Source organism: Notothenia coriiceps, unplaced genomic scaffold, assembly GCF_000735185.1.
Source record: "Notothenia coriiceps isolate Sejong01 unplaced genomic scaffold, NC01 NC01_scaffold00037246, whole genome shotgun sequence".
NCBI lineage: Eukaryota > Metazoa > Chordata > Actinopteri > Perciformes > Nototheniidae > Notothenia > Notothenia coriiceps.
In genome coordinates, this window is record NW_011369947.1 from 10,056,898 (window position 1) to 10,076,011 (window position 19,114).

General features: G+C 38.5%; 2 protein-coding genes across 2 annotated transcripts; both read right to left on the minus strand.

Moving 5' to 3' along the window:
• Window positions 1-5,414: 5,414 nt before the first annotated feature.
• npy2r (neuropeptide Y receptor Y2) lies at window positions 5,415-6,509 on the minus strand. Its single transcript, XM_010794756.1, has one exon. The coding sequence runs from the start codon at window positions 6,507-6,509 to the stop codon at window positions 5,415-5,417; it is 1,095 nt and encodes a 364-aa protein (XP_010793058.1).
• An 8,239-nt stretch (window positions 6,510-14,748) lies between these two features.
• LOC104966386 (lecithin retinol acyltransferase) lies at window positions 14,749-16,288 on the minus strand. The gene is made up of 2 exons (XM_010795573.1): window positions 15,803-16,288; window positions 14,749-14,904 (listed from the first exon to the last, which is right to left on the minus strand). Exons 1-2 carry the CDS (start codon window positions 16,286-16,288, stop codon window positions 14,749-14,751), a joined length of 642 nt encoding a protein of 213 aa, XP_010793875.1.
• Window positions 16,289-19,114: the final 2,826 nt, after the last annotated feature.

The following is a 19,114-nucleotide window of genomic DNA, read 5'->3' on the forward strand; positions in this document are numbered from 1 at the left end:
TACTGAGTCATAGATCTGTATGCAAAGTCTTTGGATGAAAAGCACCACCTGTAGGAATTATAGCATTTCTGAAAAGTTAAGCCAAAGCCATTGTTTCTAATGGCCGACAGGGGCGACTCACTGGTTGCAAAAAGAAGTCAGATCCATTAGATCCTATAGAAGTCTATGAATAAAATGCAACAACTAATCTTAACAATATAAAGCATAGTTACTGTTAGTTTAGCTTGTTAACATGCTTGCTTATTAGCACTAAAATCAATCTAAAGGTCATGGGATGACCAATGCACCTAAGTACACTGTGTCCTCTCACAGTGTAGACTTTACACTGAATAAGAAGTGGATGTAGTCCCGGTGACTTCACCAATTGGTTTGTAGACTATGGGTCTGAAGGTTATCGGTTTTGAGTGTTGTTGTTTTAAAGAGAACAGAAAACAAACTGTGTTAGAGTTTCAGGGACACTTGAGTACACGGAGCCAATGTTGATGTCAGCTGTTAACATTTTTCTTTTAGAATCACTTGAAATTAAAAATTAACTTAAGGCGACCACAGCTGCTGTCTATGTAACTATTCATGTTTTTTAAAACGTTTGAGGTTTGCGGGGGAAGAGTTTAATCATATATTTTGGATAAAAGATTATGTTTTTGATAGTGCTTTCAAACACAAAAAGACAGTCTAATCAACACAAAAAGCTAAGTCAGTTACCTTCTGCAGATATGATTTAAAACCACACAGGGGGAATGCCTTTATGTGGTTGGTTTAGAGTTGAACTGTTTTTGAGGACGCTGTGGGAGTGTACCATTTTTGATTGACATCCCTGACCCTAAATTGTGTGGTGACCTCACGTTGATCCAAGCAGAGCTGTGTGCATTCTCAGGTATAATTTGCCATAACAACTGAAAACACCTTTGTGGGTGTGCAGTACTTTAATGCTTCAACTCCAACCGATTAGTGCTAGATCGTATACCTCCTGGGTTTCAGGCGGCGGAAGTGACGTAATCGTGGATGAGAAGCGAAAAGTCGGAAACTTTTGCAGCAACTGACAGCACATCTGGTAATAAAATTAGACACATTTAATTTAATTTTGCATGGGCTCTTCGCGACTCTGGAGTCTTGCAGGAATCCGGAGGACAGTGAACCGGAGTGAGAGGGAGCACACCTTTTTTAAATAAACCTTGTACTGTGTGTGTCACTGTAATCCGAAATCAAACTCACTCAGTGACTTTCTGAGTGTTAAATCCCATCTGTGCTTTTCTTCGTGTGAGATGTCATTTTTTTGTATTATTAAATATTAGTAATAGCCTGCTGTCCTCCAAAGTTATGAATTCTCAAAATATTATATTTATGGTATTTTTGTGTTGGCAGGTTACGTCACTTCTGCCTAAAACCCAGGAGGTATACGATCTAGCAGTAACCAACTCCAACCTGGCATGTCAACGTATTATTAATTAATGTATTCAGATATTTTTAGAACTAAGTAATGAACTGACTCATGACTGTCTGAAGGACACTAAACCACTGAACTAAAAAAGTGCCATCATTAGAGTTGATCCCCACCAGGTGTGTCTGTCTTGCTCCCAGACTCCCCTACAGTCAAAATGGAGGTGAAGATAATGAAAACTGGGATTTAAACTAAAGTAGATCATGACATTTCTGGAATGGAATTGTTTTGCAGATGCTCCATTTCAAAATGAGACCAACGTTTTTACGCCACGACAAAGACAGAAGGTGGCCTTCAACAGACTACAACACGTAAGGCTTGCTTCTACTCGGGTCGATTGAATGGAGATTTCCACTAAAGCAGTTGTTGATACATTTTGGCCCCTATCAATGATGGTATAAAATAGTCACGGAAATGTTCCTTAATTGTGAATCATTACAAAATAGTGTATGCTAGAGTATGCAAGACACACACACAGTAATCATTCCCTGTGACAGGCTTTTTCCAGGATGTGCTTCAGGATGGGAACTGTTGCATTTGTTACAGTACAGTTTGTAAAAAGAAACTGCATTCAGTGGCACAACAAACCAGACATAGAGTCATTTAACCTGGCTTATTGGTATCAGTCCAGAAGAAAACCTATTAAAAATACATTTGTAGTTTCCTTTAATAAAATCCAGCCATTTATTATTACTACTACTACTTCGGAAATGCAACAATATAAACAGAGAGGGAGCACCTCTGGAAACATCTGGTATTTGTGATTAATCTGTGAACCCTGTTCTTCATCATCGTCATTTTTTTTTTTTTAAGGAAATATTAGTTCTGGCCAGCAGCCACCCTGTGACATGCAGCTTCCTGATTACTTTGAGCATTGCTGTAAGGCAAATTGGCAGATGATGATGTCCCAAAGGTCCTTAAGAAATGTCAGGGAACTTGTTAGGAACAAGAAACAGACACAAAGGGAATATAAGGTGATGTTATACAGCTCCACATTAGCAACAACAGTGGAGATATAGATTCCTACATTCCTTCTGTTTGACTTGCTTCAACAGCGTAAACTCAAACGTGAATTTTGCAGTGAAGTGATTTGTTCATTCTTGAATTACATTTTGGCTTGATTACCTTTTTAAGAGAAGATATTTCATTGAAGTGAGGAAGGAAGTTGAGATTCATATGTCATTTGTGAGAATATTCCTGCCTCTGCTACAGACAGTTACACTAGGGTGTTTATGCCGAAGCACACCAAGCCGATGATCTCTCCAATTACAGTGCTGGACTGTAGTAGGATGTATACACAAATACAAGTTTATTGTTTAATAATATTTTTAAGGCTAAACAGCATATTCATTTGGCTTATTCAGTTTCCTGCTCATACTGTGTGTTGAGAGATGTGGCTCGTGCTGGGGTAAGACCATGTTGAGACAGCGGGGGGAGCTCAAGTATCATTATTATTTAGCAGTCAACAAAGTACCAAGGATATAGTATGTCTAACTGTTTCTGCTCCTGAACACACTATAGGGCTGCACATAAGTATTGTTTTAGTTATAGATTAAGTCATTTCAGTGAGTTTTATTTTATAAAATATATCACAAATTACTAGGGCCCAAAGTTATGTCTTAAAATAGTCTGTTTTGAAAGGTCTCTCTTGTGCGCCTCACACAGAGGATTATCCTCTTTTTTTTTCTCTATCTTTAGTTTCCTGGTTCATGCAATGTATCTTTGATTCTCAACAGCTAAATTATATGACACAGATGGCTTTTTCCATTAAGTAAGTGGTGACAAACCCACTGTAGTGTGTACTACCTGCTTCACCAGTCTGATGTAGTGGTAAAGAGTTTAAGTTAAAGACAGAGGTATTTGGTTTGTTGCTGGACCCAAACCACAGCTGCAACACAACCAAAAAATTGACCTAACATTATTCAGGTTTTAAAAAATCTACTTGAAATAATTTGTAATACTCTATGTCTGCTGTGTGTGTAGGTAGGTAACTGTTGCTTGTTATCTTTCATCATTCTTATTTTCAAAAATACAGCTTTATAGTGACTTATTTGATCCGTCCAGCAATCCAAAAACATACATTTTACAATGACAGTCACAAAGTTAAAATGATTCAATACATAAACTTTAAACATGTGCATCTTCGAACTACCTACATTTTCCAGACGTATGTACCCTTATAGATATTATGCATTACCAACATTCCTAACAATAACAGTAGCAACCATTAACCAATGTGCTTTAAGTGAGCCTTCTCTGATGAATATGCTGTCACACTAGCTCTCTTCTTCACCAGCTCCACTTCATTATTTAACAATAGAAATCCACTTCATGTACAAAATCAATACTCTGGCCATTAATCAAATAAAAATACATATGGGTGGAAAGCCAAGGCATGACAGACATAAATAGTTGCTTAAGTGCTTTCTCTTTTGAAAGCCACAAGACAAGATCCTCAGCTAACGAGAATAAATTGAATTTGTTTTAAAGCTATTGTTCATTTAACTTGATTCATTGTCTTCCTCCTGAGCGCCAATGTTGTGACAGCAGCAGCTGCTCAATAACAGCAGACGGTCAAATAAACAATTATTGATTACATGTTGAATACACCATGAATAGCTGACTAAAAATGGTACATGCAGAGCTAATACCTCGGTCCCTGGGCTCCTCACGTACGCACAAAGTAAATCAGTAAAGACCTGGTCAACAGGAAGGGCTCTTCAAAAGCTGAGCACCGGTGTAATTACTACCTAAGCAAATAGTGGTAATTACGATGCTTGCTGCAAACAATGACAAGTTGGGGATGGAGAAGGAACTCCCCTCTTCTCTCTAATGAGAAAACCTATTTCAGTTTCCTGCACAACCCATAATGCAAACCTCTGCATTCCTTTGCGACTGTAGCTCAGACCCCATAACAAAGACCCCGATAAACAGCGAGGCTGAAACGAAGTCAAACGTAGATTATTAGCGATACAGAATGAGCTTCACATGCTCCTTTCACCATTTCACATGTGCCCACAAATTCACATGTATTAGATATGTATTTGTCCATTTATTTGTCAGTAAATCAATTGCAGTATACTGTAATTTATCACCAAACACTTCTGAACATTGCTTGACTGCTGACAGCTGACAATATATTATCATAATTCTGTCAAACTAGGCTGACACAATGGGACATAATGGCATTTCCATATAGCTCTATGTATGACTGAATACAATATGTTGATCTTCTTACTCCTTGGCTTAATCATTGAAATTAGGGATTTGATGTATCTTTTTTAGATAGATGCAGTTTTTTCAGATTGTGAACAGTTGAACATTTTACTTACATGGCATTCCATTAGGCAATCAGGTTTCTTCAGCATTGTATACACGTAAATATTTCAATGTATCTACAAAAGCTCCATTCATACTCAGTTTTCCAGCAAGTTGTTTTTTAAAGCAGCAACAAAGTGAGTATGAAAACATAGAACTGCATTCTTGTTGTTATGTATACATCCCAACAACTAAAATCTAGATATGTTTTCTAATGAAATGTATACTTCCTGCTGTCAGGAAGTTAAATGATACCACTGGTGGCAACAATATCATAATGACATATTCAAGTACTTTAGGGCAGCTGAACTACTTATCACATTTTCTACTGAGCAAGACCTTATGTAGAGATGTACGCTGATGATGACATAAGAAGGAAATATACTGAGGTTTTATAATTTTTGTGAAAGTTAATATCGTAGGTTGCAGTTGATAGGTCCTGGTTCAAGCTTCAAGGGTCCCAATATAAATGGACTCTCTTAATCATTTAACAAAACTGGATATTTTTTATAATTCAAGCAATATTCTTAAGTTTCATTTAATATATTTAACCTTTCAATACAAATTCTCAAGCTTCATTCAAAATTCTCAGGTTTCATTTTCACATTTCCAGCAATAATTGTCAATGAAGACCCTTAGGCGGTTTATACTGTGTTACTTAGAGATTTGTGGATTTGCAATCTGTATAGACCCTGTCTTCATTTTTGTTTGTCTGTTTGCCTTCGGAGCGTCTCGACCTTGAATTGAAGGGATGGAAACACTTGCACACCGAGAAAAAGGCCGCCCTGTAGTTGTTGTTCATCCAACCGTACAGGATGGGATTGACACACGTTGAGCACATTGCCATGATATGGAAAACAGTGAAAAGCAGCTTAAAGTCCTTCATATACAACACAGTGCTGTCGATGTCGACCGCCAACTGGAAGGCATGGAAAGGCAACCAGCTGACGGCGAAGACCACCACCATGGTCAGCAGCATCTTCGTGGTCTTCTTTGTGCGCTGATGACGAATATTTCTACCAACATAAGTCAGCTTATTCCAGATACGGATGTAGGCAACACAGTTGATGGCCAGAGGTAAACCGTATTGAATCAGAAGTTCTGCTATGGTGTAGATGCTCCCGTTCATGCTGCTTCCTGGCCACTTCTCTGTGCACACTTGAATAGACTCGTCCGGCGAAAGATCGAACGTCCCGTACTCCCTGAAGATGGCGAGCGGGCTGGCCAACAGGGCGCTGACGGCCCACGAGATGGCAATGACCAGAGCGCACATGTCTTTGGACATCTTGGTCTCCGTGTGGTGGACGATGCTCCTGTGGCGGTCCAGGGCAATGACGTTCATAGTGATGGTGGACACGTGCACGGCCAGGCCTTGAGCACACGGCAGCATGAAGCACAACACCTGACCAAACTTCCACTCGCCATACAGAGTATTGACGAGGGTGAAAGGCAAACACAGCGTGTTCACCAGCAAGTCTGCCACAGCTAAGTTCACAATAAAGAAATTGGTAACAGTCTGTAGATTTTTAAACATATAGACAACATATATCACTAAAGAGTTTCCAATTACTCCAAATACTATGATTATGCTGTATGCCAGGATGAGAACAACTTGAACCCCAACCAGCTGTGTGCTGTCGTCCAGCTGCAAAATGTTCTCATCATTTATTGCGCTGGTATTTGAGCAGCAGTTGTAAGATGTAAGTTGTGATTCTTCCACTTGAGTTGTGTTGAACTGATACGCTGTATCCATGGCAACCAGTCCCCATAAGTCACTCTGTGAAAATAGAGATCACTTTAAGCGATGGGCGTACATGTTGTGACAAAGAACATTTGTTTACAGGCAACAATCTGGCAAAATATCTTCAAGATTTCTTCAAAAACAATAAGAACATGAAGAAAAAAAGAGATGGTTATTTTCTTTTGGCATACATTTATAAATAATAAATGTAATAATGATGTAAATAATTATGTATTCTTCCAACAAACCACAAAGGCACTGTGACTGTATTATTTGCATTATTTCTAGATTTTAAAATTAGTTCTAATTAAGAGGGCACAGATGCCAAGTAAATATCCAACCTGCATTACAGAGGAAGATCAACTATGATTTATGATGGTAAAATCCCATGTGAATACATCTTGTAAGACGAACAGAAGAACAGATGAATAGGAAAGAATAAATGAAAATAAAGTGTTATTGTCGTTGTACAGCTAAAACTAGGAGGTCTACTCCTGAGCAGTGCAAAAGAAATTAGAAAAAATTAAAGGAAATCTTGATGACTGTAAATGTAATTAGCTTGATAAGTCTTGATGAACAAAAATACAAAAAGCCCCAAATTGGAAACCACGAGCCACTGTGCATTCCACTATTTTTTCAGAGATGAGATGAAATGGGTGTAATACAATATTATTTATGTTTTTAGCACTATTTAACACATTCCACATCCCTAATGTAGGACAGCACATTTTTTATTTGTTAATTGAACAAGTCTCATTAAGTGCATCCTGGAGCTGTTTTACAGACAAAGGAATACAACACATGTCACACGAATTGCTGTAATAAGGGCACATTGATCCATAATACAAATAACAATTTAACATTCATAAGCTTATTCTGTCAGTCACTCCTGACACTACAAAGTGATATCTGATGATTTCATATATGTGTGTTTGCAGGCTTTGCATCGATTGACTTCTAATATCATAGGGCTGATACCCATTGTTGTAATAAGAGATTTCCAATAAAAAGATTAACCATATAGTATACATAACAGTATTCTCCTTGAATACAAAATTATGCTGTGAATATTTTTTAAATATATCTATTTTATGTATCGTATACAAGTGAAGATAGTTGAAAACCTGCTGCTGGACTGGACATCTAAAATTAGTATCTATTAACCAAATTAACCTACTCGTGCTATGGACTGTTGCCTTGTTATTCCACTGGTGTGTTATGTATTCCATTACGCAAATAAAGTGGCTTGTTAAGTCAAAATTCCCTTGGCACTGAGTTTCGTGACAGTTTGTGATTATTTATAAAGAAATTACAAAATTGTCCAGATCGAAAGATCAAATGCAATATCACCAAGGGTTTAACTCACCTTTATCTCTCTGATTAAGATCTTCAGATTACTCTCATTGTTTCTGCATCCAGTTAAGTTGAGTGAAAGCTTTTGGCATGCTTCTTCTCGGTCTTGTGGAATCCGAAAAAAAAAAAAAAATGAAGCACTCAAACAACGAACGATTGTTATTCTTCTTCAAGGAGGAACAACGCGCTGAACAGCAAAGTGCGCAAAATGTGCCAGTGCGCACTGCAGCCCTCGGGCATTGTGTGCGCATTACATGCAATGCAAGACTGAGAGACAGACAGATGAGGCGGGTCGAGTCACAGAGAGGAAACTCGTCCTGCCCTGACCAACAACCTCAACCCGAGAGATGATGTCTCTTTGCCGCACAATATGTTGTTTAAATGCACTTTATTCTGCTCCGGGGGAAACGGTTTAATAGCGTGTGTCCGCCTGTCAGTGCCAAATGAAGACGGATAAAGCTATTTTACATAGTTCATCTGTGTTCATCTCTCAGTTATTAACCTGGGTGTGCCTCTAGAGAGCAATCCTTCACGCAAAAGTAACACGAATTTGACCATCATTTCCATTCATAAGAAAGAAAAATCACACGATAAAAACTGTTGAAAATATATCTTAGCTTAAGTGCCAGCAACCAATGGAAACGAGAGTCTGGCCTGACTTAATATGACTGCAGACCAAGGTCATACCAAGTGACCAATAACAAGTCAAAAGATCAAAAGATGACACAACAGAACTTCAGAAGTAAAATCCTCTATATTAGTAAATTGAGACTGGAAGCAGCACACTAAATAATCAACCTGATCTCACCAGAATGCGTGACTCCACCTCGACTCCTGAACACCGCATCGCATTTTTTTTTAAACATCTGGCGTCACAGAGATCTTCTGTTACTGTCCTTTCTTCTTAGAGGAAGAACAGGAACACGTAACTCTGGATTTTTTTTAATGTTAGAGGTGCAATAAACGACACAGCTGCTTTTTGGCATGTTAAAACTATTATTTTCTGCCTCGCTCATGAGAGTAACAGCTGGTGAAATTAAAGCCTCATAACGAACGTAACGTGGGAGAAAATACGTTTCTAGCTAAACGTAATTGAGAATGCAGTTTAGTTCTGTGGGAACGTAATTTTTAGGAGACAGGGTTGCCATAATACATTCTAACGAAAGACATTTTTTTTATTATGAATACAAATAAAATAAAAGAAGCCTCCCGTGAGTTACTACAAGCTATAAAGTAGATTTTAAAAACGTTTTATATAATAAAAGCTCACTGCTGGACGTTGTAGAAATGCGTGTGTGCACCACGACAAAGGAGCCTAATTTATCAATCAATCAATCAATGTTTATTTATATAGCCCAATATCACAAATGTTACATTTGTCTCAGTGGACTTCACAGTTTGTACAGAATATCAGTATGACAATACGACACCCTCTGTCCTTAGACCCTCACATCGTCCTTAGACCCTCTGTCCTTAGACCCTCACATCGTACAAGGAAAAACTTCCAGAGAAAACCCACAGTTTAAAGGGAAAAATGGGAGAAACCTCAGGGAGAGCAACAGAGGAGGGATCCCTCTCCCAGGACGGACAGACGTGCAATAGATGCCGTGTGTAAATTGAAAAGATAATACATTTGCAACATAGGTAGTCCAAATGTTTGGAAATGCATGTGTGTATAATAGGAAGATGAATCCACGAGTATATCCATCCAGGACTTATGATCCAGGACCACAGCCACGGCTCAAGATCCAGGACTCGCAATCCATGACACAGGACCGCAGGATCATCCATGACTCCGGATCCCGGCGTATATAGACACCAAAAAGAAAGAAATTTGGGGAAGCTGGGTTAATCGGAACATGAGAGTACACAGGTATAGACAGAGAGAAGGAAGAAGTAAGATGTCCCCCGACAAACTAAGCCTATATCAGCAAAACTAGGCGCTGAATCTAATCAGCCCTAACTATAAGCTTTATCAAAAAGGAAGGTCTTAAGCGCACTCTTAAAAACGGATAGGGTGTCTGCCGCCCGAACACAAACTGGAAGCTGATTCCACAAAAGTGGAGCTTGATAAGAAAAGGCTCTGGCTCCCATTGTACTTTTAGAGACTCTAGGAACAACCAACAACCCTGCATTCTTGGAACGCAATGCCCTAGTAGGGCAATAGGGTATAATGAGTTCTTTAAGGTAAGATGGCGCCTGCCCATTAAGGGCTTTGTAGGCGAGAAGAAGAATTTTAAATTCTATCCTGTGTTCTATAGGGAGCCAGTGTAAGGCAGCCAGAACAGGAGTAATGTGGTCCCTTTTCCTAACTCTGGTTAGTACACGAGCTGCAGCATTTTGAATCACTGAAGCGACTTGACTGACTTCTTGTACACCCTGATAATAAGGAGTTACAATAATCCAGCCTTGAAGTAACAAATGCATGGACTAGTTTCTCTGCATCGTTTTGAGGCAAGATATGCCTGATTTTTGCAATGTTACGTAGATGGAAGTAGGCGGTCCTTGAAATTGATTTTATGTGGGTGTTAAAGGATAAATCCTGATCAAATATAACACCAAGATTCCTTACAGTCTCACTGGAGGCCAAATTAATGCCATCCATAGTTAATATATCTTTAAATAATTTGTTTCGTAGATTCTTCGGGCCAAGTACAATAACTTCAGTTTTTGTCGTGTTTAACATCAAAAAATTTAAGGTCATCCACGTTTTTAAGTCCTTGAGGCAGTCTTGAATTTTATTTAGATGATTAATTTCATCAGGCTTGATTGATAAATATAGTTGAGTATCATCCGCATAACAATGAAAGTTTACAGAATGATTCCTTATAATATTGCCTAACGGAAGCATATATAGTGTGAACAAAATAGGTCCAAGCACTGAGCCCTGTGGCACTCCATGGCTAACTTTGGTTTGCATGGAAGATTCATCGTTGACACGTACAAACTGAGAGCGTTCAGATAGATAGGACCTAAACCAGCCTAAAGCAGTTCCCTGTATGCCAACTAAGTGCTCTAGTCTTTGCAATAGGATATCATGGTCGATAGTATCAAATTTACTTTACATTGGGGTTGTTTGCGTGGTGCAGACACGTAAATGTAGCAAAGTTCGTGACTCCACCACGAAATGCGGTGTTAAGGAGTCGTGGTGGAGTCACGCATTTCTCGAACAGGGCTGGAATAGAGGGATATAAGTCTAAAAATCTAAAATGCATGATCTGTTTGTATTTTGAGAAAAACACATCATAGACATGTTTGACATCTGAGACCCATATGCCTAAAAATAGCAATGATAGGTGCACTTTAATATTATTGCTATTCTTTTTCAGTGTACACTGAACAAACTGAAACGTTGGCTTTAATTAAATGTATTATGTCAACAAATTTCACGCAACTTTATTAGTTAAGTTGAAAGCAGTAATGTTAAGTTGAACCTAATATTTTGTATTTAAAGTTAATATTATTGCTTTTAACTAATCTAATACAGTTATGTGAAATCTTTTGACATAACGTCAACGTTTGAGTTTTTTCAGTGTAGGCTTTCAGTGGTGTGGAAACCATTTCACAGTTTAAATGTTTGGTCTGTAATATCCCGCAAGGCTGTGTCATGGGTGAAAAAACTGTTGAAAATAATGAATTCAAAATTTACTTCAGCTTAACTAGCAAACCCAAAGCAATATATTTTAATAACAACAATAATTATCATGGTTAAGAGTGCATTAGTGGCTTCAGTGCCCTGTAATGGCCCCTTGCTGTATGAATGGATGGACCGTAGCCATGTTTATGCTTCGAGCAAGTCTTACTTCTCCTCCTAGAGGCAGACTGCATTTGTGCTCTCAATATAGATGCATCCTTCTCTATTTTTACAGAAAGTTGATCTCTAAAGAAGCCATGTGATCCATGTTTGATGTATTTATTGGAAGCTAAATTAACGAGGCCCTTGACACCATGTCGGAATAAAGATATGAAAATCAGATTTCCCTCAGTGAATCCAGGCTAAAAGCTGAAAGCTGTCAATGTTAGAGGAGACAAAACTCGGTTACTCTTCAATCTCAGCGGGGACTCTGCACCTGCACACCGCTTAATAGAACTCGGGGGCTTGAGCCCATTACATCGGCCTCTCTTGAATCAATACATAGTGCTTCTCAGCAGGATATGTGCCTAAGTGTAATGGAAAATCAATTATCCATCATTAGCACTGGTCTTTTACCTGTGCTGTTTGACATCACTGACTTTATACAACTTACTATCCTGAAGTTCCAACAGCTGTGTGTACATACAAAGTTTGACAGAAAAAGTGCTGATGTTCATTTGATTAATCTGAGTTTAGGTTGAGAACTTGTTAAAAACCAAATGCATGTGAATAGGTAAGAATAGTAGCACACAATAATAATCTCACCTATATTTTAGGTTGACATGGATACGGCTTAGTTACTGAAGTGTGAAACTTCAATCAAACTTAATTCGGGTAATTACAGGTGATCGTGTATGGGGGGGGAATGATGTACTTCCTGTGATCAAGGATGATTTTTGCCGTTGGGCGCATTTCCTTTATCTTGAAACATTAGCAAAGTCTTGCACTATCTATCACAGCTAGGATGATATAAAAATAGTCTACAGTTTGCACCCGAGTGTGCCTTTAGAGATGCATCTGGTGGAGCAGCATGACTTCTCGCAGAGCCTCGTTAGTCAGCAGAGAGAAGAGTGATTTTGAATTCCTTCATTACAAACCAGTTTGCAGTATCTCCTCCGTGGATCTGACACCCCACGTCTCTGTTCTCCATATGCCTGCTCACAAAACGTTGGTGTGCGCTCGCTCAGAGTCTTTAAAGATTTTGGAATGATTTGGCTTGTGATCTTGGAGACAGGGCTATATCGTATGCCATCTAGCTTTTATTTAGGTTTTCAAATTAAGCTATGAATTTCTGTCATTATATTCCTATGGTTCATGGACTGTTCTTATATAGCGCTTCATCCAGTCTTTATTTTTTATTATTAAGTAATTCATAGTGTTGTTAAATTGCTGATTGAGAAGCCAACTAGTACATTAGTTTGCCTTTTTTTCTGTGCGGAAAGACAGAGAACAAACTTTTTTGACCTTCAAGGTTCAAGCTTTTTATTTTGTCATACGAACATAGCTACAGTGTAGTTATGACGATGAAAATCTTAGGTCACAGGCTCCTTATAGTCTTATTATTGCACTATTTCACTACCTCACTTTCAAATGTTGTTTAGTAAGTGTAAACACCAACAAATATGCATGAGTATGAATCTGAGTATTTTGTTGGATTACAACATGTTGTAACTTTGGGAAACAATCATATCAATCTTTTTCCATTAAGTTCATTTGGAGATAATTACATAGATGTTTGTATATTGAGCGAGATAAGAAGGTGTAAAGTGGACTGTTGCACAAAGTGTTTCTGTACGTTTTAAATATTTGATCACCCAAATGTGAAATATAGAAATAAAGTTTTTATATAAATGACATTGGACTTGGTTTCCCATACCAATTTCAGTTTTTTAAATAATTAAACTATCATAAAGGATCTAGCCAAGCGTACATTTTTCAACCGTTCAGTTTGATGTCTGTTTTATCGATTTACATTAACTTAATAGCTTTGAAGGCACACACAGATCCCAGACCATTAAACTCTTATAAACATTCATTTATTTTTTATAAATATAAACTCCTTGATTGCCACTTAGTGTGTCCTGTTGGCAGTCACTTGAAATGTAATCCCTTTAACAGCAGCAAGATTATTGATTTACAACACTAATCCTCTTATTCTTGAAATAATTTATCTTCTAGAAATGATAAAACATTTGTGCTGACCGTTAAGTATCTCCTGTTATCTGTAAACAGGGCTATTTGGCTTGCTGGCTTTGAAATCTCAGTGGAAATACTAAAAGAAAGTTTCCCAATGTTGCCATGACGAAAGAAAGTTATTCTCCGCAGTAATTAACTAAATATTTACCTGTAATTTAACTGTTTATGGCATTTTTTTTCCCAGCCCTGTATCCAGTTGTATAGTCTGTTCTCTTGTGCTTTCATTTTTTTTAAACTGCTGTGTGTAAATGGGCACAATCCAGGAACTTTAGTAGCAATAATAGTAAAGATAAACTTTATTTATCCAGTACTTCTTTTTAAAGCATGCGGCTACAAAGTGCTTAACATCTTAGAGCTGTGATTAATACATTTCAACACTGCAGTAAGACACATAAAACCAGAGAAATACAAAAATATAAAGGAATAAAATGTACACTGATGGCAGCAGAGAAGATAATATAAAAACATTTGTACAATCATGAAAAGCAGAGAAAGTAGAAATACATGCTAAAGACCAACACATATGACATTTATCATTGCAATATATTGAAAATACATTAAGAAGAAACATATTGCACTTTGTCCAAGTAAAGCTTTTAGCGAGAGCATGAAATATGTTTAGTATCACAATTTAAAAACATTCATTACAGCATTCCTAGCAACTCTTCCATCTGCAGACACCATCATGTTCCCATAGGTCACTCTTTCCTTTCCAGATTACTGTTGGTTTTTATCTCAGTCTTCCGGAATTATGAGTCAACGTCAAACTATAATCTACGAGCTGCTACTGTTGATTAAGATAAATGCTGAACACCGGAGCCTGGTGAACATTAGTGATGAATAATGTACACATTTAGACATCTAACACAAAAGGTTCGGTCACGACAGCAAACTATCAAGGAAAAGACAAATACAACAAATAAGGTAAAAAGTAGAATTCTGACATTTCTATTACAGTTAACACTTTTTTTTCCCAAAGTCTTTTCAGCTCAACAGCAGGACTTCATTTCAGCTCCCACCAGTGCGCTGCATTAGTCTTTCTCATGAGGGCCGTCTCACCAGATAACGTCAGGCTGCCATCCAAATGGTGAAGGAGACGAGCAGCGTGGGTAAAACCGTGAGCAGCGTCACACAGCCCAGATACAGCGGGACTGCTACACCACACAATGCAGTCAGATAGGAGCTCTTCCTGCTGCAAACAATCTTCCGTACTGCTGTGCAGAACTACAAGAAACAGTGTGAGAATTAGTGATCTGAAGCTAAGTACATCTCAAATTAGCTTGGCAGTACATGTCATTTAGGCACAAAGTAACACTAGATGGAGCTACTCTCCTCGTGAATAAGTAAAGTATATTTTTACTTCAGTGGACAGAGGGAAACAACTCTGCTGTTGAAATATCCTCATGTTAGTAAGTGTGTTTCAGCTTATATTGTTTTTCACAGGAAAACAACTGACATGCACATGCAGTTAACTTTAAACCTTTAGCTTTTGCATGTGACCTTTCTCATACAACAATCTCACGGTGCAAACACAGTAATACTTGTAAAGAAGTCAGATTACTGGATGGTAGGTTAAGAAGCGAAATCATTTCTCAAAAGAATAATGGAAAGAAGTTGTTCAACAATGACAAATAGTCAGAATGTTTTCTCATCTATTTAGTAGAAGACAGTTTGTAAACCATACTTCGTAGAATATTCCAATAATATCAGGTGGAAGGAGATTCCTCGCTAATGCTGATCCAATTTAAAAGAGGGGAAACACACTTTACAGTCCTGGTCCTATTCAAAAATCGATTTTGAATACAATACATTCAGCAGTCTGACTTGGAGGGAAAACAATGGCTGTCTTACAAAGTTACTAACTATGTTAATGTCCTTCCACTGTAGCTCAGGGGAGAAGGTTTGTCAAAGGAAAACAACTTGGAAACTGGAAAATACCTACTTATGAGAAACAGTTTTCCTGTTAAAGCCTCTTATTGGCTTTGGTTCAAATCAAGCATTTTTCCTAGCCTGTGGAATGTGGGTTTCGTTAGAAAGGCATATCGTTTTTACAGCTAATATGGAAATAATTGTTAAATCTGATCTTTTAATCGTTCTACTGACAGGTGCCCAGAGACTGTACCTGGTATGTCTGGTAGCTGATGGACATGCCGTATCTGCAGTACATGACGTAGTGTTCACAGTTGTACCACAGTAGGCTGTAGTTGACCTTGCCCAGGAGTTTCTCTGCCCTTCTCACTATCTCGTCCCCGTCCAAAGGAGGCTGGCTGCACACCTTGTCCATGTGGTTGACCAGGATCTCCGAACCGTACGCAAAATCAGCCAAGGAGTCCACTCTGACGCTGGCAACCTTAGCGATGACTCCCAACACCAAGCGGTTATTTGATACAATCGTTGAAATTGCAGATGTATTCTTGGTAAACACAGGAAGGATATCCGGGATGAGATGAGCCACACGATTGTCACCCAAGTAGATACCAAAATGTGTAAATAATGTCCTGGGGACTTCCAGTAAATCACCACGCTTGTAACGGGACGAATCATTTTTAGATTCCTCCTCCTTTTGGGAAGCTACGTAGAAAATGTTGAGTAGTTGGTAAAGAAACATGATGGCAGTGTGTGGTAAAGAGCTCGAACCCCGTTTTTATTTTAGAGGGAATTGGGAGGGGCTAGAGCGGTTAATAGGATTTAGATATTGGTCAATGTCTCAGTAAGATGTGGACAGAAATAAAGGAGCTTTCTCTAATCACTTCGCTGTGTGGTAGGATTTTGAAACTCAGTTCTTGTTGTATTAAGGTCAGGGTTCCTCATTAAGGAGGCTGAATTGGCAACAAGTTAGATCTTTATTTTGAAAGTTACTGAGATTGAGAAACCCAACCAAAAAATAGCAACCATTGTTTCGATGCTGATAAGACAGCATGATTATTGCACAGGTGTGCCTTAGGCTGGCCACAACAAAAGGCCACTCTGAAACGTGCATTTTTGCTTTATTGGGGGGGGTCTGGGGGGGTCCGAAAACCAGTCAGTATCTGGTGTGAGGGTTAGGGTTAGGGTTAGGGTTAGGGTTAGGGTATTATTGTGAATCGAGTGGCCTGTGTTCGTCGTCCATAACATACGCCTGCTAATACCATAACCCCACCACCACCATGGGCCACTCGATTCACAACATTACATTTAGGTGTCCCCTAAATAAATGCCAAAGTGGGTGAAAAGTGTTCTGGGGATCTCCAGCAGGTCTCCCCTCCGGAGGGGTTGCGGGGGAGTGCGCTGCGTGTGACCTTTCCGGTCCTCACCGTCCGACCAGCTGGACCCAAACAGTTTGAAGTTAAAGAGAAGATAGAACTTCTCCAACAGAAAGGTAAACAGCTGCAGCATCGCGACGGTTTTGGGGGAAAGTACCCTCAAGTGCTTTAGGGAAACGAGCTTTTAATCCTTTCTGTCGCGAGGAGGAGAGAAAGTTCAGAGGATATCCCAAGGACAAGATTGGTCCTTCTGCACGTGCAACCAAAGGGCAAATAAAAATAATAATAATATCGTGTGAAAATAACATTTATTAAGTATTCAAATGGTCAATTGCATCAATAAGATTCATTGATAAATGTAAGTTATTCAAACTGAAATCACCTGTGTTCTAATACTCTAATTAAAAGATAAGTCATGCATACCACTAGTATATTTATTATGCATAATGTTCCCCTAGCAGTAGGCTACTATATCCCTCTACAAATCTAATGGAGTAGTTTAGTGCAAACACTGAAGTGCAAATACATCATAAGTATAAGTACAGTGAGCATTCATGGTTGTCAATTTAATAACGGCCTTCTTTTGAATTGTGCACCTTCTTAGTTCCTTTTGGTGATTAGACCACAGCTATGAGAAACTAATTGGGCTATAAAGCTGATTGACCTCCAGACAATGAAGTGCGGAGGACTTAGTTGACTCACAATGGCGAGTCTGTTCTGTCCCATCCATAATCGGGATCAGTGTTGGAAAAAATCAGGCTCTTCTCAAAGGAACGGTACGACAAGATAAAACATTCTTTGACCAGATAACCTTAATCCTGTATAGGCTTCAGTTACACATCCATCAGAAAATATAACTGCAAGACCAAATTAACCCACTCCAAACTAGTTGTAAGGAAATTAAACATGGAATGCAAAGCAGAGAAAAATAAATCTTAGCTTACAGTACATTAAGAGTAACATCAGTTTCTTCATTTGAAAACTTGAGAAATACATTAGTGGTGGAAAACAAAGTGTCAACCTGGCTGCATGTTTTTCCTGCGGATCTACGTTCAGCTCAGTCGACTTACCGCCTCTGACCACAGGTTGGACCCTGGTGGCATTACAACAAAACTTTGTCCTCTGAGGGAGATTTACGGTCAAATTACTCCAGACTCTTGATACATGGGGGACCCTAACAAGGCTCTTTAAGTTTAATTCCTCGTCAGACCTCTTGTGAAATACGCTAACATTGTTTTTCAGGCTTTAAACTTAAGTTGATTACTGGAGTATATCCTCCGGTTTCTTCAAAAACAATGATTCAGCAATAAACGAATAACTCTGAATTGCATCTCTTTTGCTTTGCATTCTGATTCAGTACGCCCAAAGTGACAATGTGACCTGGCATCATTGTCTGATTGCATCGATGTTAAACAGCTGAAGCCACGTCTCAACATCCTGGACACGATATTCGGAGAGAGTGTCCATGTCTTCATGGCACTTTGAGAAGAAAGAAACTCTTTCCTTCTGTTTTTTTCTTCACAAAGAGGCCAGTTCAGCAACGGTTCAGCACTGTTTGGGTTCATGGGCCTGCCAGTTCATTCTCAGGTCAGCAACCATTTATATCCATCCTGGGACTGTGTTTTTTTTTCCACATAAAAACCAGGTCACACAGAGGTAGTTAAGGCACGATTTATCATCTAATGTCAACATGTGGCCCACAGATGAAGCCTTATTAAGTTTTATTTTAGCGTTTGTTTTCATGTAATAAAGAGTAGTTTGCCTAGAGTCCTTAAGAATATCCTCTAATTTATAAAAATTATCCATTTGTGTTTCTTGTTACTTTGCAGCATACAAAATATTGAAGTGACACAATCAGTGTAAATTGGCTTTGAACAATATGAACTTTAAACATTCCTCGGTCTAAAATGTCAAAATATCCTACTTTACTCATTCATATCACTCACTTTATAATAGCAGAAGTGAAGAAAGCATATCATTCCTAATGTGATCCAAAACCCCACTGAACCCAGACCCACCTAAACCCCATCAGCTAAATAAATTGGACAATACCACGAATATCAAGAAAATGATCTGGCAATTCAGATGTACTATGTGTACGTTTGATTTCTCAATATCAAAGACTAGATTGTTTTCTACTGTGGGAATTATATCACGAACAGTTTATTTATTTATGTCGCCAAACCACAATT

What these genes read in the sequence shown, in the direction of transcription:
- npy2r (XM_010794756.1), bottom strand. Translation starts at nt 6,509, where the DNA reads ATGGATACAGCGTATCAGTTCAACACAACTCAAGTGGAAGAATCACAA.
- LOC104966386 (XM_010795573.1), bottom strand. Translation starts at nt 16,288, where the DNA reads ATGTTTCTTTACCAACTACTCAACATTTTCTACGTAGCTTCCCAAAAG. An exon ending in TCAGCTACCAGACATACCAG is followed by an intron (nt 14,905 to 15,802) that starts GTACAGTCTCTG and finishes TGTTTCTTGTAG; the next exon opens with TTCTGCACAGCAGTACGGAA.